This window comes from Giraffa tippelskirchi, chromosome 5 (genome assembly GCF_054371585.1).
Source record: "Giraffa tippelskirchi isolate mGirTip1 chromosome 5, T2T-mGirTip1v1.2.pri, whole genome shotgun sequence".
NCBI lineage: Eukaryota > Metazoa > Chordata > Mammalia > Artiodactyla > Giraffidae > Giraffa > Giraffa tippelskirchi.
The window spans coordinates 103353634-103381633 of NC_137279.1; the positions used below are offsets into that span (position 1 = coordinate 103353634).

Sequence of the window (28000 nt, forward strand, 5' to 3'; positions counted from 1 at the left end):
TTGAGAAGATGTCCTGAAGCAGGAAAATGGCAACCCACTCCAGTATTCTTGCCTGGACAGAGGCAGGACAGAGGAACCTGGCGGACTAAAGTCCATGGGGTCACAAAGAGTCGGGCATGACTGAGCGATGGCACACACACCGTCTTAAGTCTGAGGAACATCTCTTTTCTTTAGTCTGGTCTGGGGAGGAGCTGTAACTGGTAAACAAGGGTGAAGAGGGTAACTCACTGGCGTGCAGTTTATAATGCAAAATATTGCTATAAAATGACACTTGTAACAGCACAAGAAGGAACACAGGTAATACTAGGTCCTACCTTCCCGGGGTTGCTAGAGAGTTATATGAGTTGCTTAGCACAGATCCAGATGCTTATAGTTACAGTCATCATCCCTGCTTGCAGATAATAAACCCAATGGTAAAAGACCTGCCTGGTTCACATGGCTAATACCCAAAGTGCCCAAGGGCTCTCCTAAATCTTTGCTGTTCTTCATCTAGAAAGAGTAAATTCTGGGCCTCCATCCACTTCCTTGGTTCCATCTTTGGGCTTTTGTTGCTTGATCCTGCTGATGCCCTGGGGACTGAAATGAGCTGAAATACCTTACAATCAGGATCCTGAGGTTACAGTTCTTCCCCAGGACACCTCCCAGACCCCCTGTGTCCACCCCTGCAGTGCACAGAATGGTCTTTCATATGCCTGGGGATAAGCAGCCAGAGGTGGACTCACCAGCTAGCTCCAGATCCTGCACTCACCTCTCCTTTTCCCTACTCCCCACCCAACCACTCCTACACACACACGTAAAGCCCTTAAGTTGGGATGTGTTTGGTTGTTCCACCTTAAGCTGTTGCAGACTGACCAATCATACTAAAAAACAGATCAGTGAGTTAGGCCAGGTGGTCTCTTCTTGTGGTTGGCCAGAGTGGCCTTGTCTTTTGAGGCTAGGGCCTTGAAAGGGATTGGTGGGTCCTAGAGTAAAGCGCAGATCTCTTCTGAGATCACAGAAAGTCCCACCTGGCCCAGAGTTGACCATCTCAAGAGCGCCGCCAGGCCTTCAGGCGGCCTCGCTGAGCAGAGCCCCAGGTCCAGTGGGTGGGGCCTAGGCCCAGAGACAGCTGCCTGAAGAACTGGAGGGGTGAGGGGCAGGTGAGCGCTCTCGCTTTAGGCCATCCCTGAGTCTCCAGGTGGGAAGGAGGCTGGAATTGGGGGTTGAGTGGGCAGGGACGTTGGAGAGACATGTTAAGAGGTCCCGGGGGAGGAGATTACCCTGTAGCCCACACTCGTATTGAGACAGGCTTCCTCTGGGTTTACCGCTTGAGCGCCCAAGCGTATTCATCCCCATGGCCGCCTTTTCTGTTCCAGAGGGGCTGCTGAGCGAGGAAGACGGGGTTGCAGGCCGTGAGGAAGAGGATGACCCATCTGGCGTAGCTGAGATGGCTATGTTCCCAGGGCTGTCTGAGTCCGACAGCATTTCCCGGAGTCCCCAGGAAGAGGAGGAAGAGGAGAGCGCAGGGGAGAACCGGCTAGAGGAGGAAGAGGAGCAGCCGTCCCCTGCCGTGCTTCCCTGGAGGCGGCACCTCTCCCTGGGGAGTCGGCACCGGGGCGACAAGCCCCCCCACCGCCGCTTCCGCCGCCTCCACCACCCCATGTCCATGGACCTCGGGGAGCTCGACAGCCTGATGGCCAGCATCATGGACGCGCCCACCATCTGCCCCGACTGCGGGGAGAGCTTCAGCCCCGGCGCCGCCTTCCTGCAGCACCAGCGCATCCACCGCCTGGCCGAGGCTGCCGCGGCCGCCAGCTTGGAGCCCTTCGGCTTCGCGGGCGAGTGCGGAGCGGTGGTGGGGATGATGGGCGTGGGTGGGGGCTTCGGGGCAGGGCCCGCGCTGGCCCGGCCCCCGCGCGAAAAGCCCTTCCGCTGTGGGGAGTGCGGCAAGGGCTTCAGCCGCAACACCTACCTGACCAACCACCTGCGGCTGCACACAGGCGAGCGGCCCAACCTGTGCGCCGACTGTGGCAAGAGCTTCAGCTGGCGCGCCGACCTGCTCAAGCACCGGCGGCTGCACACGGGCGAGAAGCCCTACCCGTGTCCCGAGTGCGGCGAGGCCTTCAGCCTCAGCTCGCACCTGCTGAGCCACCGGCGTGCACACGCCGCGGCCAGCGGCGCGGGGCCGGCGGCGCTGCGGCCCTTCGCCTGCGGGGAGTGCGGCAAGGGCTTCGTGCGCCGCTCGCACCTGGCCAACCACCAGCGCATCCACACGGGCGAGAAGCCCCACGGCTGCAGCGAGTGCGGCAAGCGCTTCAGCTGGCGCTCGGACCTGGTGAAGCACCAGCGCGTGCATACGGGCGAGAAGCCCTACATGTGCTCCGAGTGCGGGGAGACCTTCAGCGTCAGCTCGCACCTCTTCACGCACAAGCGCACGCACTCGGGTGAACGGCCCTACGTGTGCCGCGAGTGCGGCAAGGGCTTCGGGCGCAATTCCCACCTGGTGAACCACCTGCGAGTGCACACGGGCGAGAAGCCCTTCCGCTGCGGCCAGTGCGAGAAGCGCTTCAGCGACTTCTCCACGCTCACGCAGCACCAGCGCACGCACACGGGCGAGAAGCCCTACACGTGCATCGAGTGCGGCAAGAGCTTCATCCAGAGCTCGCACCTTATCCGCCACCGCCGCATCCACACGGGCAACAAGCCGCACAAGTGCGCGGGCTGTGGCAAGGGCTTCCGCTACAAGACGCACCTGGCGCAGCATCAGAAGCTGCACCTGTGTTAGGGCTGGGCCCAACGGAGGCTGCCCTGGGCGGGGTGGAGTGGGGCGGGGTGGGAAATCACGTGGGGACTAGGTGTCTTGGGGACAGACCCTATAGAAAGAAATGGGGGAGGAGGGCGGGAGGCACAATCTGAGGATGACTGGGGAGCCTTTTAGGTGTTAGGAGTCCCGAAGGGGTGGGTGGAATAAGTTGTTTTTTGGGAGGTGCTGTCTTTTGCCTGCCTCCTCCCTAACGGTGAAACGTTTGGGAGATGTGCTTGAGCGTGGTGATTTCATCAAATGCACGCTGTAGGGAGTGAAGGGTGTGGAGGAGCAGGCACTTTGAGGACTTTTAGGAAGAGGAGATGGCGGGGTGGGAGAGGGTACAGGATGGCAGGCAACACAGTAGATTGGGCTGTGATGGCCTCTGGGAAGCAGGGAGAGGGTGTAGATGGAGTGAGAGTTATGGGATAAAATCAAAGGCAGGTATGAGTAATTCTATCCTGGCTTCACCAGGTATTAAGCCACTGTTTGCCCTGCTCTCCCCACATCAGCTGCAGTCCCACAACAAGTACAGGAACTTTGTCAGTCCTACAGGAGTGGATATTTTGTGTACTCTTCCTTTCTCTGAGCCACAGTTAGCTGCTATTTTGAGGCGTCTAGGGGAAACTGGGCAGAATTTTCAGCTACACACCCTCATTTCCAGGGCAGACTCTCTGAGGTTTAGAAATTCATTCGTAACTGGTTTTCAGATCAGGGAGCTCTTGGTACTGCTCCTGGTTCTTTGCTACTTTAAAATAATCTAGCTCCATGCTGGGTGAGGGTGGTCTATGTGGATGACCAGACCCCCGCCCCCGGTGTCAGCTGTGTTCCAGGCCCAGTGTTTCTTCCAGGTCTCATCTGTGGTCTTGAAATGCTGGGAAATGGAACAGTCCCAGCCACGTGTGGCTTTTCCTTTCCCAGGTCAGCTTGATGCTTGTTTCAAGTGAAACTCGGGCCATCCACAGTTGCCCTAGTGACCTGCTACAAAAGTCAGTTTGCTCAGAGTTTTGCTGGCCTTCTGTGAGCAATCCAGGAAATCAAGATGTTCCCGTGTTGGGGTGCAAGGCTCCTTTGTCTCATTTGTATCTGTGTACCCCTCCCCCTCTGCAGTGATTGGGGAGCTATTCCAACTCCCACCTCCACCCATATGGTTACGGGCTCTGGTCTGAGCAGAAATTTCTCTTTCCTACACAGGGAGGCACAGTAGAAAGCTCAAGACTTGACACAAGGAGGGCACAAGCAGGGAGAGGTATAAATGCAAAATTGCCAAATAGCACAAGCAATGAATGTTGTCTGGTGGTTATATAAATGCCAAAATAGCACTTTTGTATTTGTAAAGTGCTTTCTGCTTTTTAGTGATTGTTAGTTTCTCCCGTCTTTGTGAGGCAGGACAGTATTATGACCCCTGTCTTAGGGAAGGCCGGGGGACAGGAGTGCGACAGGCGGTTCTGAACAGAGGCAGACAGCAATGTGGATAGGTGGGTCTGACCTATTGTGCTCTCCAGTTCAGCTGCTAGGAAGACTAACCTGTCGTGATTTATATAATAAGGACACTGAAAATTCTTATGCTTGATGGAAAAACTTAAGGCTAGTCTAGAAGGGCCAAAGATGTCCTTGTTGACAAAGCTGGTCTTTGTCATGTAATTATAGTGTCCTAGATATGTTCCATTTCTAGTCCGGGCTGTAGATGACTCTTGTATAGACTTCAGTTACCTATGCTGAAAATCCCTCCCTTAGGTTAGCCTTTAGAAGGTAGAGTTGTGGGAAGCTGTTTTGTTTTCTTTATTAGTGATTGTTACACTCTACTTTTCATGAAAGCATCTTCACAAACTGTTGGACACACTTGACAAGGAAAAAAAAAATCCACAAGATTGTTTTTGTTGTTTTAGAAAACTTTCTATGGATGCTGGTAAGTTATACTTGGTCAGTTGTATTTTAGCAAAGAACTTCTTTGGGGACTGTAGGAAAGCATGTTTTTGCCATCATAACACTTAAAAAAAAAATCCTGAGAAATCTGGATTTGTATAATGCCTGTTGATCTTGCTCTCTAAATTGGTTTATTGTTATTCATAAATGCAAATAGATTTTTAAACTATAGATAGTTTTGGAAGATACTAATTCCTTTTTATTTTGGTTGAGAGTAATCTGAGCAAAGCAAGTGTCCATTTATTCTGACTCTTGAAGTCTGAATACTAAGTGTATAAGACTCACATGAAAATAATATAGCCAATTTGTAGGTAATCTTATTCCTTTTTTTTTAAACGCACATCTACCTCTTCCAGCTGTTTTAAGTTCTCTCAAGTCTGTGCCTATGAAATCTCATCCAACTTTTGGTTATTCATGGGTTTATGATCCACATTCTGGGTCACTTGGTCTTTTGATGACATTTTCATACTCTTGCAGTCTCATCTGCAGCAGCTCTCGAGCATGGGTTCAATGGGAAGAGGAGACTGAAACTAATGTTCAATAATTTACTGGCAGCAGAAATCTTTGGATGTCACTGGCCTCCTCTGTTCTATCAGCTACTACTTCAGGATCCCTTCTGGGAGCGCAAAAGAAAACAGTCCAGCCACCAACACCCCACTCATGGTGCATCTAAGATGTGATTCCATTTTCCTTATGATTCTTCAGGGAACATAGCTGCATTGAGGTTAAATGCATTCAAGAAGTTGTTTCTTATATTTAGTCCTAGAAAATTAGTATTTCTAAAGCAAACGCTGGTAACTGTGGTTCACCCTTGAAAATGTTCATCTGAAGACTCCTACCAACTCATTCATGATGGAGGAGGCAAATGTATCATTTGTTTCTTGGGGAGCTGGGTCAAGTGCAGGCTGCACTTTTCTGAGAAGAACAGAGAGCAGGTTTAAATAGGTTAAATAGCTTGATTAAATATTGAGCTCTGAGTTGGAAGGAGAAGATAAGTTAACCCCTTGAGCCATGTGGCCTCTTTAAGATCCTGAGGCTATACATATGTGAAAAAGTACAAATTAAGAACCTGTGTTCATAGACAATCGGAACTGTGTTTCTGAAGTTTGTGCACATTTTCCTTCACTGTAATGTTATTTTACAACTGTTTGTTATAATAGTGAATAATTTAATGATCCTAAAAGTAACAGGTTTTGTGTGAGTGTGTGCTTGTGTATGTGAGAATTGCCTTATTTTCATGTTGTTTTATTTAAATGATGGTTCCTTGGACAGCATTCTGGTGTTCAGCAAACACTATGGAATATTTGTCATTAAATCCAGATCAGTCTTTTACCATGTCAGTCTTTCTTCTTTACCCATTAAATAGCACTTGTCATCCATTAAACAGCACTCAGTTCAATCTATGGAAGTTATGCTCTAGTAGAACAAGGGTCAGCAAGATGCCAAATCCAACCCATCCCTTTGTGTGAATAAAATTTTATTGGGAGACTTCCCTGGTGGTCCAGTGGTTAAGAATCCACTTCCAATGCAGACGACTCCGTGCGATCCCTGGTCAGGGAACTAAGATCCCGCCACAACTGGAGAGCCCAAGTACTGCAACAAAAGATCCTGAGTGCCAAAACAGACCCAACAAAGACAAATACATATTTTTTAAAAAAATTATTGGAATACAGTTCTACTTGGCCTTCTTACATAGTGTCTATGGCTCCTTGTGCACTAAAGTGGCAAGGTTGAGTAGTTGTGACAGAAGCTATGTGACCCACGATCCCAAGATATTTACCACCTGAATCTTCACATGAAATGTTTGCTCACTCCTGATTTAGAATGTTGGGGTGGATCCTAGATCATTCTGGAACTGGCTGATGTCTAAGTAGTCTGCCCATTCTAACCAATAATTCAGAGCAACATATCAGCACTAATGTGGATTTGGGCTGTTGGGAATGTGTTAATGTTATACTGTTGTAGCAATTTCCAAAGATCTGTCTTCATTCCTTGTAAGAAGCAATCTGTGGGGAATTTTGGCAGTAGGCAGGAAGACTACAGTGATGGAGGAGGGAAGCAGTTTCAGGTCCCATTTCTGATCTGTAAAAAAATGTATTCCTGAATCACACAACAAAGTATTTTCTTTCCCCCAGTTTTCAAAAATGTAGCTAAATGACTCCAGATAATATGGAATGGAACTTATCAGCTAGACTGACCTTTTGCTCAAAGTATTTTCTAGCTAGTCTCTGCCCGTGAAAACAATGACACAGCAGTTTGAAAAGAAGGGGTTCACAAGTAATAGAAAAGAGCATGAAAGGCAGCTTAATTTCTTTTAGTGATCGCAGCTGCCTCCTCGAGTGAGTATCCACAGCCCTTGTGCTGCTGAGCAGGGCCAGCGACTGCTGGGTTCTAGTCCCATAAGGAGGCAGTCAGTTCTGTGATTGCAGCATTTCTCCCTGAGCCTGACTATTCTGGCTCAAAGCAACCACCAGTCTAATTTCTAGTCCCTGGGAAGCTATGTTAAACCAAGCATTTGAAGTACCCGTTCAGTGCCCTATGGGAACACAGCAGTAAACCTGGCCTTAGGTGCTGCATGGTGAGGGGATGCTCAACCTGGGCTCCAATTAGGGCAGCCTCTATCCATGTTCCAGTTAGAGAAAGTATGTCTAATCCACTTGGAATTCTCCAGGTTTGATTCATTTCAGACAGATTTTCTTAACATAACATTAACTGCATGGTAGGATTACCTTGTTAGTTGCTAAGTCATGTCTGACTCTTTGTGACCCCATGGACTACAGCACGCCAGGCTTCCCTGCCCCTCAGTATCTCCTGGAGTTTGCTCAAACTCATGTCCACTGAGTCGGTGATACCACCCAACCATCTCATCCTCTGTCACCCCCTTCTCCTCCTGCCTTCCATCTTTCCCAGCAGCAGGGTCTTTTCCAGTGAGTCGACTCTTCACATCAGGTGGCCAAAGTATTGGAGCTTCAGCTTCAGCATCAGTCCTACCAATGAATATTCAGGGTTGATTTCCCTTAGGATTGACAGGTTTGATCTCGAGAGTTTTAAAAACAACCCTCTCCCAAACAAACAAAACCGTTCAAGTCACTGGTTAACTGGTCTGGGGTGATGTCCAAGTACCCGTGATTTTATAAAGGCTTCCCTGGTGATTTTAATGGGTATTTCATGGAAACTCAGCCAGGATTGAGAGGTCTGTAGGATGAATTAAGCACCTCCTTTCTTCCTTGGGGATTATGGTTAGGTAAGACTCCTAAGCCGCAAATCCTTTTGTCTGCCTTGGGGTACAGAGGGGACCAGTCAACTGCAAAGGGTATTGTCAGATACAGCAGGCTCTGCTGCCTGTCTGCTCTTGGTAGGCCTCTGTTTCACACATGCCTTCCCCAAATAATTAAAGATAATAAGTAAGAGTCAGGAAAAATGCCTGTCTTTGCTGTTCCTCAGATAATGCCCCAGGGGCATCGCTAGCTGCCACCAGCCCTTCTCTGTATTTGCCAGCTGCAGAAAGCCTGCCTTCCCTTCTTTCTGACCTTCATCCCTTGTCTCAGCTCACTCAACAAAGCAAAATTCCACACATTTCTCTTTCTCAGCTGCACTTGGCAGTCAAATTGTTTCCTAAATTTTGCCGCTGGAGGGAAAGAGGAGGAGGTCCCGGCTTGGGCAGATGAGTGTCGTGCTCTTGTCTTTCCCAGCCAGAGCTCAAGTGTCTGCAGTTCCCTGCTGCCTGCCTGTGTTTCAAGGTCACTTCTGCTAACCCCAGACACATTCCATTGGTTTTCAATTTCCAGCTGCCCCGATGGGATCCAGGTCACACCGTTCACAGCCCTCTGTATCCATCTGTGACGAGGTGACCCACCTCATCACAGTGACCAAGATGCTCAGCTTTGGAAACCAAAGAGGTGGGTGGCAAAGTGTCCCAAGTACCAAGTTGTCCTATGCTTAACAAGGTTGAAAAAAAGGTATCAGTGTGTGTACAGTGCTCAGGTTGGCATTCCCATGTATGTATTTGGAGGGATTTCATCCTGACTGAAAGGACTGAAAGGCTCCAGGCCCCCCAAGTTGCTGGAGACTAGGGATTCAATGGAAGCAGTTCAGAGCAGACATTTATCTGCAGAAGATGCTCCTTTGATTTCCCCTGCAGGAGACAGCCTTCCCTGTATACCTATGATTAAGCAAGAGTTGTTATTCCCACTGCTGAAAAACATGTGCCTAATCAGGGCTGGCTGTGTAATTTTCAGGGCTCTGCAAAATCAAAGGGGAGCCCTCCCGGCAGAGCATGAAGTCAAACACGGGTCACCTCGCAATCCACATGCTGGTGAAGATGCCCTGCTCATAACTACCAGTGACTTCACACTCCAGCTGGTTGGGGGGAGGAATCTAGATCCCTGGCAGTGAGTAGGCTCACCTTACCTTAATGGCCAGGGTCCATGCCAGGAGGGCCAGTAGCCCACCTCATGCCTATGCCCTGTCTCCAGCGTCTATTTTAGAAGAAGGGCTGACTTTGCTGGTGCAGTTTCTTCTGTTTATGATGGAAAGACTGCGTATGAGAAGCTTCAGTTTTCTAGGACAGACTGGTGACTGTACCAGAGTTTGCCACTGACCTCAGGGCCCCCTGGGCTTCGCTTGTGGCTCAGACGGTAAAGCGTCTGCCTGCAATGCGGGAGACCTGGGTTTGATCCCTGGGTCAGGAAGATACCCTGGAGAAGGAAATGGCAACTCACTCCAGTACTCTTGCCTGGAAAATTCCATGGACGGAGGAGCCTGGTAGGCTATAGTTCATGGAATTGCAAAGAGTCAGACACGACTGAGCAACTTCACTTATCATTTATCAGGGCCCCCTGCCCTTGCGAACAGAGTGGTCAGTCCACTTTTTCTTGGATTCCGTCCCAACAGAGCCTCCATTCTGTCATAATGAACCTCTTTCACACCTTTAAATACCAGGTCCCCTCCCTGCTCAAGACCCCCGGGATCTTGGGCCATGACAAAGGAAAAGGACTCCCCCACGAACTTCTCCCAGATGCCCCCGATGCTTTTTAAAATTATTTATTTATGGCTGCACTGGGTCTTCGTTACTACATGCGGCCTTTCTCTAGTCGGAATGCTAGGGCTTCTCGTTGTGGTGGTTTTTCTTGTGGAGCACAGGCTCTAGGGACGTGGGCTTTAGTAGCTGTGGTGCACGGGTTTAGTTGTCCCTTGGCATGTGGGATCTTTCTGAACCAGGGATTGAACGCATGTTTCCTGCCTTGGCAGGTGGATTCTTAACCGCTTGGACCACCAGGGAAGTCCCCTCCCTTGATGCTTTAAGAAGCACTTGCTATACCTTGGATTGAGCTGTCCTTACCCTGAGTCACTTGGGCTTCCCCGGCGGCTCTGTGGTAAAGAATCCACCTGCAATGCAGGAGACACGCAGGTTCGATCCCTGGGTCAGGAAGATCCCGTGGCAGAGGGCATGGCAACCCACTGCAGTATTCTTGCCTGGGAAGTCCTATAGACAGAGGAGGCTGGTTGGGCTATGGTCCTTGGGGTCGCAAAGAGTCAGACGTGACTGAGCATGCACACCCCCCGAGTCACTTAAGGGAGTGGGAGATTTTCTTATGAGTTCAGCTTTTCAGTAAAAGTAGGATCCCCTTATTTCTGTAGTACAAAAACTTTCTGGGCATGAGGTTGTTTCAGGTTGTATATCTAATTTCTAGAACCCTTAAAATCTTAGCAGCCAAGTTTTGCCTTCACGAAACCCTCTTTTCTCTCATATTCTCTTCACTTACTCATCCCTCACTCACTCTTCATATTTCTACCCCTAAGCCCCTAAGAAGTGTAGTTTCTTCTCTTTTTCCTGATTCTCACAATGAGGGTCCAACTTCTTCAGGTTCATTAACACCCTGACGTTATTGCTGCATTCTTTCTAGAATTGTCATTTCTTCTGCCTCCCTGCCTCCCTTTGCTCCCCACCTCAGCAATTCAGTTGTTTGTGTGTTTTGTCTGTCTGTCTATTCATCCACCTGTCATCTGTCCATCGTGTGACCGTTTTGTGACAGACACAGGACCAGGCATAGGGGACATAGAGATGAAATGGTGAGTTCTCACCCTCAAGAATATAACCGTGTAGTGAGGGAGGCAGAATATATGAATAGCGATTAGATATCCACATGGTGCAGAGGTGATAAAATGGGAAGCATTGGATGTTAAATAAGGAGTTGAGAAGGATGTGGCAGGAGAGGTGGGCGAGCTCAAAGCAGAAGGAGCACCATGCACTGGTACAGGAATATGTAAAAGATGATACATGCCAGCAGCTCCCAATTTTGGCCTGTTATTGGGGCATAAAGTTGGAGAATCTGGAGACAGGGCAGAGATTGGTGGGAATTTAGTCTGGAGAGGTAGGCAGGGGCTAGCTCTTAAGATTTTTTCTTTTAAAATTGAAGTATAGTTGATTTATAATGTGTTAATTACTGCTATAGAGAAGTGATTCAGTTATGCATACATACGTGTATATATATATATATATTTGTGTATGTATGTATATGTACACATATACATACATACATACATCCCTGAAGGAGGAAATGGCAACCCACTCCAGTACTCTTGCCTGGAAAATCCCATGGACAAAGGAGCCTGGTGGGCTACAGTCCATGGGGTTTCAAAAAGCTAGACACAACTGAGCGACTTAACACTACTACTACTAAATACATATATACATTTGCATATATATACATATATACAGCTACATAGAAATGTATATATGTATGTATGCATAACTGAATCACTTCTAAACAGCAGCAATTAACACAACATTGTGTTATGGTTTATGGTTTATAATAGTGAGACGGACCTGGGACACTTTGCTGCACTGTTGCAATGCTTGCACCTGGACACACCTCTCCTCAAGAAATAAAATACAAAGGAACTATACAGGACTCGGGACTAAAAATAACTGTGATTCAGTTGGGGCAATTCTGGATCCAAAAGATACAAAGAAATAAAAAACCTGCCACTTTTGAAGAGCCTGGAGGAAAAGTTGGGTGGGGAGCATGCCCCCTGCATGCAATACCACTGAAAGGGTGGGCAAAACAACTAAGTCACCCCTTAAACCTGACCCCTGGACACACCCCTACCCTCACCCCATAAAAGGAACAAGCTTGCCCCCCCCAGCAGGGGAATGAATGAGCAAGTAAGGGAACATGTTGTTTGTCCCCGTTCCCCTTCGCCGCAGCAGGGACCCCAATAAAGCATGGCCTGAATTTCTCATCTGGCCTCTAGTCAATTTCTCTTGATTGGGAAAGGCCAAGAACCTTGTTTGGTAGCAACAAGATATTGAATATAGTTCTCTGTGCTTTACAATAGGACCGTGTTGTTTATCCTTTCTATATATAAAGGCTTACATCTGCTAACCAGATATCCTCCCCCTCCTCCTTCCATCTTGGCAACCACCAGTCTGTTAAGAAGCTTTCTGTGTCGTCTTAAGACACTCAGGATTATCCTAAGAGTCCTGAGGCTCCTCCACTGGATGGTTTCACGGAAGAGAGTGACATGGTCAGTTTTTATGTTGGATGGATAACTCTGGCAAAACTACCGAGAATGAATTTCATGGATAAAGACTCTGAGGCAGGGAGGCAAGGCAAGAGGTGATGAGGTCCTGAACCAGGCTGGGTTACCAGGGAGGCAGACAACACCTTCAGGAGGTGTCTGGGAGGTGAAACCGATAAGACTGAATGATAGGCTGAAGGGAGAGTAAGGAAGGGCATCGAGGTCTCTGGCTTCAGAAAGTGGGTATGTGGGGTGCTCACTCAGGCCTTGCCCAAAGTAGTGTCTGTTCTGCCTCAGGCTGGCCTCAGCTGCCCTGTGTGTTCCCTTTGTTAACACTACATAAATCAAGCCTTTATTTCTTGCCTACATTCTTGAAGTAGCCTTTTAGTCTTTTCCAATCAATCCTACACATCACTGCCAAAGTAATCTTCCAGGGACAGCTGAACAACAATCTGCAGTGGTTTCCCATTGCATATTGAATAATCTCCACTTTCCATAGTCTGACTACTGATATTTGTTATTGAGGGGCGTGGGGAGAGGGGGCAGGTATGGAGACATGCTCCTTGTTCTTAAAGAGTCTAATTTTCCAGAGAAGGTGAGGCATGTGACATGTAGTTAAATGTCAAATGGTCTCTGAAAGGGGAAAGAAGGCAGTCTCCTATAGGTGACCCAAGGTAACCCATCAAGTTTTTCCAGGTGTGTCCTCCATTCTCTCCTGCATCTGGTCTTTTCATGCTGGTCTCTTCACTGCCTGAAAATGACTCCCCTCTCTCACCTCTGCATCTTTCCTGTCTCTATCGCCTCTGCCTGGCATACATTCCCCCACATTTCTGCCTGTTGAAGTCCTACCCATCTGTCAACGTCAAGCCCCAGTGCAAGGGCTTTGTGGAGTACCTTACCCAGAGAGGACCCTCCAAAAGCATTTTACCTTTCTAAGGACACTTGGTACATTTTACTGTCTACAGAACTCACCATGCCTCATATTTTATTGCTCCCACTAGACTGAGAGCAGAGATGCAAAACCAGAAGCCTTAGGTGTCAGTCCAGCCCACAGATGTGTTTTGTTATTTTGAACTCTTTTAAAATCAAAATTAATGTATTAAAAATTATAACCTATATAAAACATACGGAAAAGTACAGAAGATAATGTTACGTATACTCGAGACCTAGCGCCAAAAATGAACAGCTTGCCTTCAACACCTCACCGCCCATTTTTAAAGAAATAAGCTATTACTCATAAAATTTGAGCACTAACCCACACTGGTCCCATTCCCAGAACTGGTCTTCACACTGTTTTTAAAATTTAGAATTAGTTGACAGTATTTAGAAATCAAAAGATTTCACATAAAAAATTAGGAAGCTTTGCCTTCTTTGAAGAGTCAGAAGATCTGGTGACTTGGGGTGTATTCCCACTTGAGTCACGGGAGGGGGCTCTGTGACTGCTGCCCCCCTGAGATGAAGTATGTGCTCCCCTGCATGCCACACTCCCCCCTACTCCCTGAGGCCTCTTAGCTCTTGCCTGCCTCCCTTACACATGGTACCTGGCTCCTGCAGGCATGTGAGTTTGCCATCTTTATGTAAGATCTTTGAAGTCAAAAGCTTTTTATTCCTGGAACTGAACCACAACTTGCTGGATGACCTTGAGCAAGTTATTTACCTCTCTGTCTCCATTTCCTCGTATATCAGGCTAGGATAATAAGCGAACCTACTTTTGGATGTTGACTGAGTATTATTATATATATGGGACTTCCCAGGTGGCACTAGTGGTAAAGAACCTGACTGACAATGCAGGAGATGAAAGAGATGCAGGTTCAATCCCTGAGTCGGGAAGACTCACTGGAGGAGGGAATGGCAACCCACCTCAGTATTTTTGCCTAGAGAATCCTATGGACAGAGAAGCCTGGTGTGCTATGGTTCATAGGTTCACAAAGAGTCCAACATGATTGAAGTGACTTAGCAGGCACAGGTGGTGCTAGTGGTCCAGGACCTGCCTGCCAATGCAGGAGACATAAGAGATGCGGGTTCGATCCCTGGGTCGGGAAGGTCCCCTGGAGGAGGAAGTGGCAACTCACTCCAGTATTCTTGCCTGGGAAATCCCATAGACAGAGGAGCCTGGCGGGCTACAGTTCATGGGTCTGCAAACAGTCAGACAGGACTGAACGACTGAGCACACACACACTCATATAAAGTGTGTTAGAACCACGTTTGGTTCAAAATTCTGCTGGTTGAGGTTCACATTATTTTATCCAAAACCCTCAGGGCTAGATATGTTTTGGAATTCAGATTTCTTCTGGATTTTAACAAGGTTATAAGGGTATGTATCATATATTACAGTACACCCCAGCAAGATCCAGGTTAGCACCTTGTCATTAAACACAGTGAAATTTCTGCAGAAAAAAACCTAGAGTACACATGAAGTGTGATCCAGACTTGAATTGCTCTATCCATTCTGGGGTGGGCCAGGCTGCCTAGAAGGATTCAGGCCTTCAGGGAGAAGGTAGGTCTTGATCCCAGAGCTCCCAGATTTTGACTCTTTTGGGGATATTTGGGATTTCTTATGAGAGGAGAAATTGTGAGGTTGGGTTTTGTCACTGTCCTCATCTATTTGTTAATAAAGTAATTGAGAATATTGTAGTTGTCCTGCAGTTTCCACCATAGCTGTCTGGTCTGCCTTCCTCCAGCCCCTTCAGGTCCTTTGTCGCTTTTCTGCCTCTCCTTCCCCAGGCCAGTCACTCTCCTGCCAGCTCCACCTCGGCCCTCTGAGGCTTGCCTCCTCACGCTTGTGGGGCAGTCTAAACTACCTAATCTCCCCTGGCAAACCCTTCTCACCTGGAGGACCTGTGTCCTCTCTCCCAGCCCCTCCCCCGCCTCCCCCCACCACTGCTCAGCTTCCCGCTGCCTGGACCACCTCACTCAGTTCCTGCCTACGTCCCAGCTCTCTCCTCCAAGACCTAGCTGCGGTCCCACCTCATCCTTGAGGCTTTTCCCGATAACGTCTGTTCAGCTCCGTTCTCCAGACTCAGTATCCAGAGCACTTCACCGGGTGGCCGAGCACGTGGCTGACTTTGGTTCCCTCATTCACCCGTACCGCATGCAGTCACCCAGGTGTGTGTGGAGGGGCGGGGAGCGGAACGGTGCTGCGGGGCGGTTTCCATCTTCCCTCCGGTTCTCTGCTGCCCCCGTGCGGTGTTTCCCCTGTAGTGCACCTAGGGCTCCTGTGCACGAGCTCGGACCATCCCGCGCGGGTGTCAGGGAGCCCAGTGTCAGTAAGGACGCTGCTTCGTTGGTCAAAGCATTCCCAGGTCTTTATGCTCATTCAGTTGAGGCCAACAGCCAGCCAGATCCGCTCTCCTCTTTCTTCTCTCACACCAACCCCCGCTTGCCCTTTGGTGACAATGCCACCTCCCTCCCCTGGGAGAACAGCTCTGGTGGGTTTATGTTTGCGGGATTTCACTAGACTAAAAACGACGGGAGTGAAATTTGTCTCCGTCTCCACCACCCTCCCTTCCTCCCTTCCTTATCGGTATAAACATATGAGGGTTTGCACATCTTACCAGGCTGGACAGAGGCTGCCTCTTGGGTTTTGTGTACTGGAGGAAGGCAGGAAGCGGGTGTTCCATCTCTCACTTTGTCTCACGCCCGGGACCATTTACTGATCTCCCAGGGCTGATCCTCTGTCCCTTGTTGTTGTTGTTTTTTAATTTTTTCCCCTTTGGGTTTTTGAAGGTGATGGAAACCTGTTCCTCCGGGCCAGAGTGATTTGTCTCTTTTCTCCTTAAGAGCGAGTACTTAAACGATCTCCTTGGCGGTCATCAAATTCAACTGAATTCATAATCTGTAAGTTCCCTGGGTAAGAGAGAGGCCATCTTGGTGCTGGGTGTGACTCTGGTTGTGGCCGGGGCTCACAGAGACAGGCGACACCCTGCTCTAGACGAGACAGACCTGCCTCCCCGCCACTGACCCCCCGGGCCACCTCCTCTCCTGCTCGGGTCACACGTTCCTTGCTGGTCTGACCGTGTCTCTTTTGACTGTTCTCCAATCTGGTAATGAACACGCCCTCATTCAAGTCCCCAGACATGTCCCGACTGGCCTCCCTTCCTTGGGGAAACGGAGAAGGATGAGAGGACTAGTGGTTAGGGAGAGATGGAGGGAAGGGAAAGAGGCGGAGGAGGAGAGAGGGAAGGGAAGAGAGGAGGCAGGGTGAGGGAGAGATGGGGAGGAGGAAGGGGGAGGAGGAGGAGCCGGAGCTAAATCTGGAGGAGCTCAATCTCTACTTTTGCATGGAGTGGGAGAGACATTTTCAGGGACATTCACATCTGTTCCCTTTACTTTCCTAGGAACCCGTCATGTGGCTTCATTGTGTGATCTGAAAGAACGCTGGATTATTGGCTTCTGAGTTACCAGAGTGGGCAGCACACACATACATCCAAGTGTGTTCTAGGGACCTTCAAGGATGCTGGCACTGCTAGTGGAGCTGGCTTCTCCCTCTCCTCCCAGCTGATAAGGGTAGGAAAACCTCCCAGATTCGGTGAGGGGCTCTCCTTGGTCCCAGGGTGTCTCCTGCACAGGACCGGGCAAGAAGGAGGTGACCCAAGAGATCTGGGCTCTCCCAAGAATCAGTACCCCATGTCCAGTGCTCCCGCTGCACCCTGGCAGCTCATTCACCAGCAGCATACACAATTCAGTGGCAGATAAGGGTTTTCAAGTCAGTTTATCTGGGTTAAATGTCCCAGTCTCTCACTAGTTAGTGTGATTGTGAACATGTTTCCTTATGCATAAAAAGGAATAGTCAGTCATCCCTACTTCGTAGGTTTCTGGTGAGGGTTAAATAAGTGATATATGTGAGTCATTCAGTAGGTGCCTGAAACATAGTAAGTCCTTGTTAATTCTATTGTCCACCTCCCCAACACTCTGCCCAACCCCGTCCCATGCTGCTTCTCTGAATAGAAAAGGCTGATATCTGGAAATGGAGGGGAAAACCAAAGAGAATGTATTCACGTAAACCGCAACTTCCTCCAGATTAGTCATGAAAACATTGATCATTTTTATTGAGCTGCATGAGGGAATATGAACTTTTAAAAGAAATGCTTTCACATTCAACAAAGAAAGTGGAACTAAGAGGCAAAACTCGAAGTTAAAAGAGCCCAAACAACTCAGAATCTGCCACTGAGATTTTGGTACCAGCAGCTGCAGCAGATCACCTTGTCTGTCCCCTGGAGGCAGGTAGGGAAGAAAGCTTCCACTTGGGCCAGTGACAGAGACAGTGTCTGGTGGAAGGCAGATGGTAAGATGAGCATCTTCTAAAAGGGAGGCAGGAGGACCCAGGCTTGGGTCTGTGTTACTTTCTGTATGAAGCCTCAAGGGGAGCGCTCGATAGACATCTACTAACCATACCCACATGTCCACATTCCCATCCTTGTCACTCCTAGGTCAGTGAATCTTTGTTTTCAGGGTCTCCTTGTGCTGTTTCACCAGGGAGCCAATCCACTCCTTGGTTTTCTGCTTGGCTTCCTCCCAAGTGTAGAGGGGCTCATACCCCAGATCTCGCTGAGCTTTCTTATAGGAAAAGGTGAACACACTGTTTGAAAGAGTCACTAGGTGGCGGTTGAAGCCGGGGTTATATTTGTAAATTGGCCTGAGCAGGAAGCTCACTATTTCCAGCAGGAAGGCAAGCCAGTACTGCAGAGAAATAGGAAGGCTCATCCGGGAATCCAGGCAGAAGCCCCATTCTTTGCTCAAAGTGTAATTGAGGTCATCGTAGCTTTGGTGAGGTGTGTCGTCTGAGATGTAGTAGAACTGTCCTTGGATATTCGGGACCTTTTTGGGGTCGCGCAGGGCCCTCAAGGCCAGAATGTGGGCCCAGGCCACATTGCCAACATAGACTGGGTTGACTCTGGAGAACTTGCAGTGATTGGTCAGGATGCCGTTGTTCTTCAAGGCTCCGTGCATGTAGGCAGAAAGGAATGGGCTCCCCTCCCCGAAGATGTACATGGGCCTCAAGGCACAAGTGTACAAGGTGCCACCATTTTTCAGAGCCCACCCATTAGCTCCCAGCACAGCCTTCTCAGCAAGCTTCTTGCTGTATGGGTATGGAGAGGACCATACCGATTCACGATGCTCTTCTTCGTGGCCATCTTGGGTGATCTCCCTGTAGGAGTTGGGCCCAGCCACCTCTATGGTGCTGGTGTGGATAAAGACAGGCACGCTAGCCTGGACACAGGCCTCCAACAGCAGCTGGGTACCTGCCCGAAGGGAGCCCACCGTCAGTGTCAGGACACAGCCCAGGGCCAGCCCTGCCATGGACTGTGTCTGCCCCTCGTCCTGAAGTTCAGTGGCTAATACATCTGAGCAGTGCATTGTCTCTGGCTAAGAGCCAACCATGTTAAAGCCATAAGACAAAAGCGAAAATGAAAAAATGAAAGGAGAACAAGACTTGGGTTCTGGACTGCAAGCATTTGGATTTCATGGACTTTTGGGATTTATATAGAATATGTTTGTACTTTTAATGTTGGAAAAGAATGAGTTACCACTTTACATTTTGCAGAGTAAAGAAATTTTAAAATGATCATTTGTCATCTCCAGCACCTCATTAAAGGTGGGCTGAAATGAAAAAGTGAAAGTGTTAGTTCCTTAGTCATGTCCGACTCTGCAAACCCATGGATTGTAGCCTGCTGGGCTCCTCTGTCCATGGAATTCTCCAGGCAAGAATAGTGGAGTGGGTGCCATGTCCTTCTCCAGAGAATCTTCCCAACTCAGGGACTGAACCTGTGTTTCCTGCATTGCAGGTAGCTTCTTTACCGTCTGAGCCACCAGGGAAGTCCTAAAGACAGCTGTTGTAAACTTAAAAAATTAGGAGGCCATTCTCTTAGAATAAGGACAACTCTGGTCCGTGGCAGGACAGTTGAAGGACTCACATCACACACACACACACACACAAACACACACACACACACACACAGAGTTGTATGTAAGTAATGCGAGCGTGCATGCTAAGTCCCTTCAGTTGTGTCCAACTCTTTGTGATCCTATGGACTGTAGCCCACTAGCCTCCCTGTCCAGGGGATTCTCCAGGCAAGATGCAAGGAATATATACTCCTAAATATATGTTGAATTGTTGTTATTTTCTTATCTTTTTTTTGAAGACCAATAAAAAATTTTCACAAGGACTTTTTGTCATTGAGCAAATGAATGGTGGGTTCTGGGGAGAAGCTGGAGATCCGAACTGTGTTTCTGATTTTGCTTCTTGCAAAGGCCACTCCTAATTCTGACTATGACTCCTTTTACTCAGGTATGAAAAGCTGGGGCGGTAAACCATTTATCAATACTAGTATTCTGGAGCCTGGCAATGGCCTTATATATTGAGCCTGGTGAAGACCCAGAAAGGAGTGCGCCCTCTGCTGGTAATATCTGTCATGGGAGGATCCTGTAGAATTCCTCATCCTGGAGAGAATTTTAGCTCCTAGAGGTCTGCCGTCTACGGGGTAGCACAGAGTCGGACACGACTGAAGCGACTTAGCAGCAGCAGCAGCAGCAGAGGTAACCCAGAGTCTTCCCTACAGGAAAGAAATGATTTCCTGGAAAAAAACATCATTTTGAAGTGCTATTTTTTTAAAAAAACTTTTTAACATATTTGTGCAATTTTATTTTCAGGAAAGACAGCGTTATTAAAAAAATTTAAATCTAAAAGCAGAGATAACTCAGAGCTAATGGTAAAGAATCTCCTGCCAATGCAGGCAGTGCAGGAGACACATATGTGATCCCTGGGTTGGGAAGATCCCCTGGAGAAGGAAATGGCAACCCACTCCAGTATTCTTGCCTGGAGAACCCCATGGACAGAGGAGCCTGATGGGCTATGGTCCATGGGGCCAAAGAGTCAGACACAACTGAGCCACTGAGCATGCACTCACGTAAATTGCACGAGAAGAAATGACCACGATTGTGAAGCATTTTCTAAACCAGACAGTGATACAGTGATACTAGTTTTAGTCAATGGAGGCCTCTAACTCTTCCCAGGGATTTCAAATCCCCTATTGTTGGGAGCTGTGGAGAGTAGGAAATTATGGAGTAGGGGAGCTGAAAACTCAAGACCCATTAATCTTAGCACTCTTCTGGCAATTTGGGGGTAACCAAGGGTATGGCTAAGGCAGAACTAGAAAGGGTCTTTTTTGAGACTGTGATTTTAGGCCAGAGACGCAAAAGCAAAGCGTTGCTTTAGAAAAAGAGTCTCTGAGTAGACTAATTCTGGTGGGCAGGGTGTGGAAGGCAGATGTGCTGGGGGTTGGGATGCTGTGGTTCTAGAGAGACTGGCCTCTAGGGATCAGAGGAGGATACTACATAGCAAGCTAATAAGGGATTTAAGCTAATCCCTTGAGCAAATGTGTCTAGATTTAAAGTAGATTGGAAAGCTACAATTCAGAGAGAGCCAGCAAGCATTTAAGGGATAAAGATCTTAAGATGCTATACTTTGGGCACCTGGCTAGGAGCTACTCTTCAGTAATAGACCTGGTGGGACTTCCCTGGTGGTCTGCTTCTAAAGCGGGAGGGCATGAGTTCGATCCCTGGACAGGGAACTAAGATTCCATGTGCCATGTGGCAGAGCAAAAAAAATGAACGGAAAAAAAAAAAAAAAAGACCTGGTAGTGAATTGAAATTGAAGCTCCAATACTCTGGTGACCTGATGCGAAGAGGTGACTCATTGGAAAAGACCCTTATGCTGGAAAGATAGAGGGCAGGAGGAGAAGGGGGTGACAGAAGATGAGATGGTTGGATAGCATCATTGACTCAGTAGACATGAGTTTGAGCAAACTCTGGGAAATAGTGAAGGACAGGAAGACCTGGCATGATGCAGTCCATGGGGTCGCAAAGAGTCAGACACAACTGAGCGACTGCGCAAGTGACCTGAAGAGATGGTGTTATGGACAATGTAAAACTAGTCTTATTAAGAAGATATTACAAGGAAACCAGTGCTGGCTAATTCTGTACTGCCAGACCACTGTGAACCAGCTTTGGTAGTTTTCCTGTGAGGAATTCTTCTCGAGGGTGAGTAGAAGTTCTCTCAACATTCTCACTACCCTTATGATCTTTCCTTTGCAGGAAGTCTTGCCTGAAGGAAACCAGCCCAGAGCTGTGGCCCATCACTCCTGACCTGGGGGCACCTCGTATCACAAAGCTGTTAGTTAGTTCTTGGCCATACTGTGACCCCCACCTTATAGCCACACAGAAGGGCTAATGTGATGACCAAGGAGGCACTTGTAAGTTCTGGCTCCAATGCAGTGGAGGCAGGAGGTGGTTGGAGAACAAGAGCTTGAGGTTGGGGTTGAGTCAACACTTGGTTAGACCAGCAGAAAGGTTTTTGTGGCCTTTGGACTTACAGAGGCGTGGGTTTAAATTCTGGCCTTTTCACTCCTCTCCATAGGGCCTTAAACAAGTTATTTAGCCTGTCTCAGCCCCAGTTTCCTCATCTAAAAAACTGAGGATGATGACTGTGAATCTCTGTTGATTGTAAGAAAGTGTGTGAAAGTGTTAGTCGTTCAGTCGTATCTGACTGTTTGCAACCCCACAGACTGTAGCCCACCAGGATCCTCTGTCCATGGAATTCTCTAGGCAAGAATACTGGAGTGGGTTGCCATTTCCTCCTCCAGGGGATCTTCCCAACCCAGGGATTGAACCCGGGTCTCCCAAGTTGCAGGCAGATTATTTACTCTCCGAGCCACCAGGAACCTCTGTTGGTGGTGATGAGCAAAAACGCTTGGTGTCCACCCAGCAGGTGTTCACCAGGCTCCCCCTCCCTTATCCTGGCTTTTGATCCTCACTGGCCCACCTCCCTCCAGTTCCTCCCCAAGATCCTGTACCTTTCACATTGACGTTCATGATGATCTCTCGTGGGACAGCATTCTTGACATCGATGACAGAGGCGGTGTGGATGACCACCGAGGTGCCCTGGCAGGCCCCCTTCAGGCACTGCTCATCCAGAATGTCTCCTTCCAGCAGGGTCAGCTTGATCTTGCTCTGGAGCTCTGTGTGAACAGGAGGCAGGTCACTGGAAGGCTCTCGGAATCTGAAAGTTTCCTGATAAAGGTGCATTTTACCTAGGTCTTTAAGGACAGGTAGACTGAGGGGAAGGAGAGATAGGGAGGAGAGGTGAACAGCCCATGGAAGGAGCAAGTCAACAAGGACACAGGAATCAGAATGCACAGCGTTTCTTGAGAAAGAGCAAACATCTCTTTCCATCCCATCTCCTTCCAAAAAAGATAAAAAAGAGAGTTTGAGCTATAAGGAGTCAAGAGTGCCTGGAACATGAAATTGTGAAAGAGACTCATGGGGCATGTATAAAATTCATTAAGGAAAGAATTTGCATTTAATTCAAATTAAATGAAATGGGGAATCGGGTATGGGTTTGGAATTAAAGGAGAAATGTAAGCAAGAGTTTTGGTGTAGGAAGCAAACCCCGGCTGCAGTGTTATATAAAGTGGATCAAGGTGGGGGGTGGCTAAGAGAAAGCAAGGTGTTTGAGGGATTAATCGGGCCATGCACCACAGTTCACATGAGGAAGACTGGAACCAGGATCTAGCAGAGGGAGTTGAGAAGAGAAATACACAAGGTTTGACTTTCAGACCTTACCTTCCAGGTCCTGGTTCTTACTGGAGATGGGCTGAGAGGAAGAGTCAAAGGCAGCCCGAGTTTTTCCCACTTGAGTGATTAAGAGGATGGTGGTGCTTTTTAACAGGAATTTAGAATGGGCCTCAATGGTGGATTTAACTGCAAGAGCTCTGATTAGATATCATCATCAGAAGATATCAGTGCTGAAAATGAGCCAGCTACCAAGAGACTAACATTCTAGCCATCTCAGCCAAGGGTCACAGAGATGTCATCAGGGTCTCCGGCTCCTCTGAAGCCCACTGGAGGTGGCACAACATCATCACCTCAGATTAGTGTTGTCGCTCAGTTGTGTCCTACTCTGTACGACCCCACAGACTGTAGCCTGCCAGGCTCCTCTGTCCATGAGATTCTCCAGGCAAGAATACTGGAGTGGGTAGCCTTTCCCTTCTCCAAGGAATCTTCCCAACCTGGGGGTCAAACCCGGGTCTCCTGCATTGCAGCCAGGTTCTTTACTGTCTGAACTACCAGGGAAGCCCTACCTTAGATTAGCCCAAGAAATAAATGCCGCACATAGAGGTTGGATAAGTACCCTGCACTTATTTTGTGCTATTTATTTCACGCATGACTTTCAGCTTTCTAATTTCCTTTCCCAGCCATCTCATGAGACAGGGATTCCGATTTCCACTTTACAGGTGAGGACATCCAGGCTCAGAGGAATAGTCTTAAGTCGCACTTCTAACGAAGGCTCCAGCCTGCCCACCTGCCTTCAAGCCTTGCTTGCTGTCACATCACCCACTTGCAGGACAGCAGAGCCGTTCAGGATCAGTCAATTTAAACGAAATGCGCAGTGGAGGCCAGAGAACAGTGAGAGAGAAATCCAGAGTGAAAAATCTCCTGTGTTGCAGGTAGATTCTTTACCACTGAGCCACCAGGGAAGCCAGCCAGACCACCTGGGTTCAAATCCAGTTTTGCCATTTTCCAGGTGTGGGACCTTGAACAAGTTAATTAACCTCTGCTACACCTGGTCTGTATGTTTGTGTCCCCTCAGATCCATTGTTGAAATCCCAATGTGATGGTGTTAGGAGTTAGGGGCCTTTGGGAGGTTATTAGATCGTGAAGGTAGAGACCTCATAGACTGAATTTCCTTCTTAGGTTACAACTTGATAAAACCATCTGCTCTCCTTTAAGCCTCTTTGAGATTAGCTCCGCCCCAGCCCCTTCCGCTCCAAAAAGGCCACACAGTGGGAGAAAGGCAGAGGAGTTAGCTGGAGAGCAGAATTTTCTGATTGTGTCCCCACCTCTGCCCTGCCTGTCCCTTCCTCTTCCTCTCTTTCAAGGCTGACTTCCTAAGACCGGGCTCAAAGGCCAAGTGAGGAAAGACCGCTCACCCGTTAGTCTGCAGGGATGCAGAGTGACCAGCAGAGGGCGCTGTAGATGCCTCAGCTGGAATCCTTAGCTCCCTCCTCCCCCAAGCTTCTGTGGGCTTGGCCAGTGTTTTGCATAGACTGAATACGCGATGTAAGCTTACCTGTTGAGAGCTGGATTGGAGGGAGGCCCAGAGAGGAGCTACTACACTGACTAGTGGTTGAGAGCACAGATACTGCAGCCAGGACGTGTGTGACTCTTTGCGACCCTACGGACTGTTGCCCCCAGGCTCCTAGGTCCATGGGATTCTCCAGGCAAGAATACTGGATTGGGTTGCCATGACCTCCTCCAGGGCACCTCCCTGACCCAGGGATCGAACCGGTGTCTCCTGAGGTGGGACCTTAAACAAGTTAGTTAACCTCTGCTGTGTCTGCATGCTTCTGTCCCCTCAGAGCCATTCTTGAAATCCTAATGTGATGGTGTGAGGAGTTAGGGGCCTTTGGGAGGTTATGAGATCATGAAGGTAGAGCATGGACAAGATTAATGTTCTTATAGCAAAGACCCCAGAGAGATCCCTCATGCCTTCCACCGAGAGAGGGCACAGCAAGATGGTGCAGCTATGAACCAGGAAGAGACCTCTGACCAGAACTTGACCCTGCCTTGATTTTGGACTTCCAGACTTCAGGTGGCTCAGCAGATAAATAATTCACCTGCAATGCAGGAGACACAGGGAGTGCAGGTTCGATCCCCTGGTTGGGAAGATCCCCTGGAGGAGGAAATGACAACCCACTCCAGTATTCTTGCCTGGAAAATCCCATGGGACAGAGAAGCCTGGTGGGCTACAGTCCATGGTGTCACAAAGAGTTGGACATGACTGAGCGACTAGGCACACACACACACACACACACACACACACACAGACTTCAGAACTATGACCAATACATTTCAGATTATAAGATATCCAGCCTGCAGTATTTTGTTATAGCAGCCCAAATTGACTGGATTCTTCTATGCCTGTATTCTCATAAAAAAAAGAAAAAAATAAACCGGAGACACTGTTACCCATCCCAGAGAGAGGGTTGTGATGAGGAGCGAATGAGTTGACACACGTAAAATGCTGGGCTCAGAGCCTGGCACAAAAAGAACCCCATAAGTATTCTCTATCGTTACCTTGACAGAGGCCCCTGCCCACCCACAACAGCACCTGGCTTATTCCCCTTGAGAGCTCTTCCACTAGGTTGAGCATCACTCTCTCTGGGCATAAGTCATCAGCCTGCATATATTGCTGGCATGTAGGGACCGCAAAAGGTTGGTGTTAATCATTTGCGAAATTTTTTTAAAAAAATCAATGACACTGTTGAAGCAGAGGGTAGAGGAAACAGGATGTTTGCAGAGGTCGGGGAGGGGAAAGGAGAACAGAGCGATGGGCAAGGTCCAGGAGAGTGAGCTGGGGAGGGGGACTTTAAGTGGGGAGGGGAGTCCTGGGCAGCCAGGGTCTGTGTGTAGATGGCCAGTCCACCAGGGCTGGGGAGGGGAGACAGGGAGTTGGTTTGGGGGCACACAGGCAGGAAATGGGAGAGACTGAAGACTCACTTTGTCAAGAGTTGGCCCTCGGGCCATTGACTGGGGCTCGTCTGAGCTCTGCTCCCCATCAATCCCAGAGACCTCGACAAGTCGATTTACCTTTGTTGACCTCAATTCCTCATTGTCCAGGTGGGTGTTAACCTCTCCTACCTTCCTCACAAGGTTATTTTGAGGATCCGGGAGCAAAGCAGGTTGGAAAATACACTATAAATCAAGTGTTTGCCTTGGCACCATGGGCAGCAATCAGGAAAGAGAGCCATGAGCTGCTATAGCAGATTCTGTAGTCAAGTCCTTGTGATGATGAGGAGAGAGGTGACTAGTACAAAGAGACGTACAGGGAATCCACGCGAGGTGTGTCTCCATTCACGCTGCCTCTAGATCTATTTCTGGCTCTTTGTTGCATGCCTGTGCATCCTCTCCTCCCCCCTCTTTCTGGCTCCTTCTTTAATTCCCTCTCTCTCTCATTCACACACACACTCACAGACACATACACACACTCACACGCTTCACCCTCTCTTCCTTCTATTTGACCTTCAACAGAGATGCTCAGTGAAGCCACAGAAAGACAAGGGCAATCAAGAAGCTCCGGAACCCACTGGTGGCATCTCCAGGTTAACAGCACTGGCTCATCCTTTGCAGACAGTACACAACAAGTAATAAGTTGAAACACAGAAGACGCGTGGACAAGGGAGAAAATTGAAACACGATCTTCTAGATGAGAAGAACAGACTCCAAGTGTCTGGTCCCCACGGCCCACCCTCTCACCCTGGGTTGGGACCCCTGACCCATCTGGGACTGCACCATGTATTATCCTACCCCATCTTCTGACACAACCTGTGATTATGCCATGGTATTACCCCATCTGTGACCTTCCTTTCTGATAACGGGATTAGCCTTGATTTGGCTACAACTTTCCTTAAGCTGCTAGACAAGAACCCCCTCCCCCACACCCACGTAGGTCTTCAAAGGGTGCTACACACCCGTGACTCGAGCTCACTTACTAGAAAATTCCTCTCGAACTTCTGGTCTGAAGACTTTGTCTAGCACCCGGATTTCCTGCAGATCCTTCTCCTCTACCAACAAGCGGATGATCCTCTGGCCCAGAAATCCTCCTCCTCCGGTCACGAGGCAGCTCCACCCTGCCATGGTCAAATCTGAGCACAGAAACGCTCACCAGGAACCAGAAAGCACTGGGGAGCAGACTGGGCGGGAGGACGATGCTGGAGAGAGCCACAAAGAGAGTTCAGGTGATTCCATGCTCATAGAGACACTCTGTGTTCCTTCTATTCCATTTTTGCAAAAATCCCTTGTGTCCCCCTCCCAGGAGTAGCAGAAAGAAAGTGAGAAAGCTCTAACCAGTCAGATTGTGGCAAGCCAGATGAAAGCAGCTGGGTTCTGGTCCCCAGATCTCCAAAAGGCGGGACTGGAGAGAGCTTTATGTGCTGCTGCCTCTGACTCAGCCCAATCAGCCTTGAACTCTTACAATGTACTCATCGCTCACATTGCCTCACTTCCTCTCCGAGAGGTAGTGAGCTTTGCCTTATATCTCTCATTCCTCCAAGGCATAGGAAGAGAGAGCAAGTTTCGAGGCCACAGCGCGATAAAGATTCTTGGTTTTACCCTCAACAGGACTCCTGGCAGTCAGCGTCTGCTGCCTGGGATCCACAATCTGTGAACTTAAATTGGATGGGGAGAAATCTCCAGCAATGTGAACTGTTGCCTTGTGCAGCAAATACATCTGGAGGGCATGGGGGTGAGGTGGATCCACTGTAGCCCATTGTCTCCTCTGTCAGAGTGTTCTTTGAAATGTTGCTGTTTTGCAGAGTTTAGAGTTTAGAAATCTGCAGTGATGGAAGCTCCAATCACTAAATTCTGTGGAAGGCAATTTTCTTTCCCACCCAATGTATCTGGAGCCTCAGTTTCTCTCCCCCTGCAGAGCTCTGGGTTTCTGGAGGAAGAGCACCACTGAAGGGAAGCTATCTGGTGATAACTATCTAGTTCTATGACTTGTACAACTTGAGTAGGTGTATGGCTGTTAGCATAACTATTACCACCTTGGTCCCTTACAGTTTCTCCTGTCCTTTCACTAATCCTACCCAGGACTGTACAATGAATCACTTCTCTGTCATCAAGGGTTTTTTAAAAGATATTAGTTGTTGTTGTTGTTTGGTCACTAAATGGTGTCCGACTCTTTGTGAACCCATGAACTATATAGCCCAA

General features: G+C 48.6%; 2 protein-coding genes and 1 long non-coding RNA gene across 4 annotated transcripts in view; 2 read left to right on the forward strand and 1 right to left on the reverse strand.

Moving 5' to 3' along the window:
* Positions 1-6040, forward strand: part of ZNF697 (zinc finger protein 697) — a 33814-nt gene extending 27774 nt beyond the window's left edge. The window contains exon 3 of the mRNA XM_081495546.1: positions 1356-6040. Coding sequence (XP_081351672.1) covers positions 1356-2764 — 1409 coding nt within the window. The 3' untranslated portion in view covers positions 2765-6040. The remainder of the gene's footprint in view (positions 1-1355) is intronic.
* An 8029-nt stretch (positions 6041-14069) lies between these two features.
* On the forward strand, positions 14070-17876 carry LOC145507986 (uncharacterized). The gene is made up of 2 exons (XR_014055271.1): positions 14070-16069; positions 16570-17876. It is a non-coding gene; the product is annotated as an uncharacterized LOC145507986 (long non-coding RNA).
* On the reverse strand, positions 17253-27192 carry LOC145507985 (3 beta-hydroxysteroid dehydrogenase/Delta 5-->4-isomerase). Of its 2 annotated transcripts, XM_081495548.1 has the most exons (4): positions 27137-27192; positions 26782-27000; positions 22084-22248; positions 17253-18474 (listed from the first exon to the last, which is right to left on the reverse strand). In XM_081495548.1, the coding sequence occupies exons 2-4, from the start codon at positions 26924-26926 to the stop codon at positions 17663-17665; spliced, it is 1122 nt and encodes a 373-aa protein (XP_081351674.1). In that variant the 5' UTR covers positions 26927-27000; positions 27137-27192; the 3' UTR covers positions 17253-17662. The 2 variants fall into 2 exon arrangements, with proteins under 2 accessions (XP_081351674.1, XP_081351673.1); XM_081495547.1 differs by having other exon boundaries at positions 26782-27192.
* Between the last annotated feature and the right edge of the window lie 808 nt (positions 27193-28000).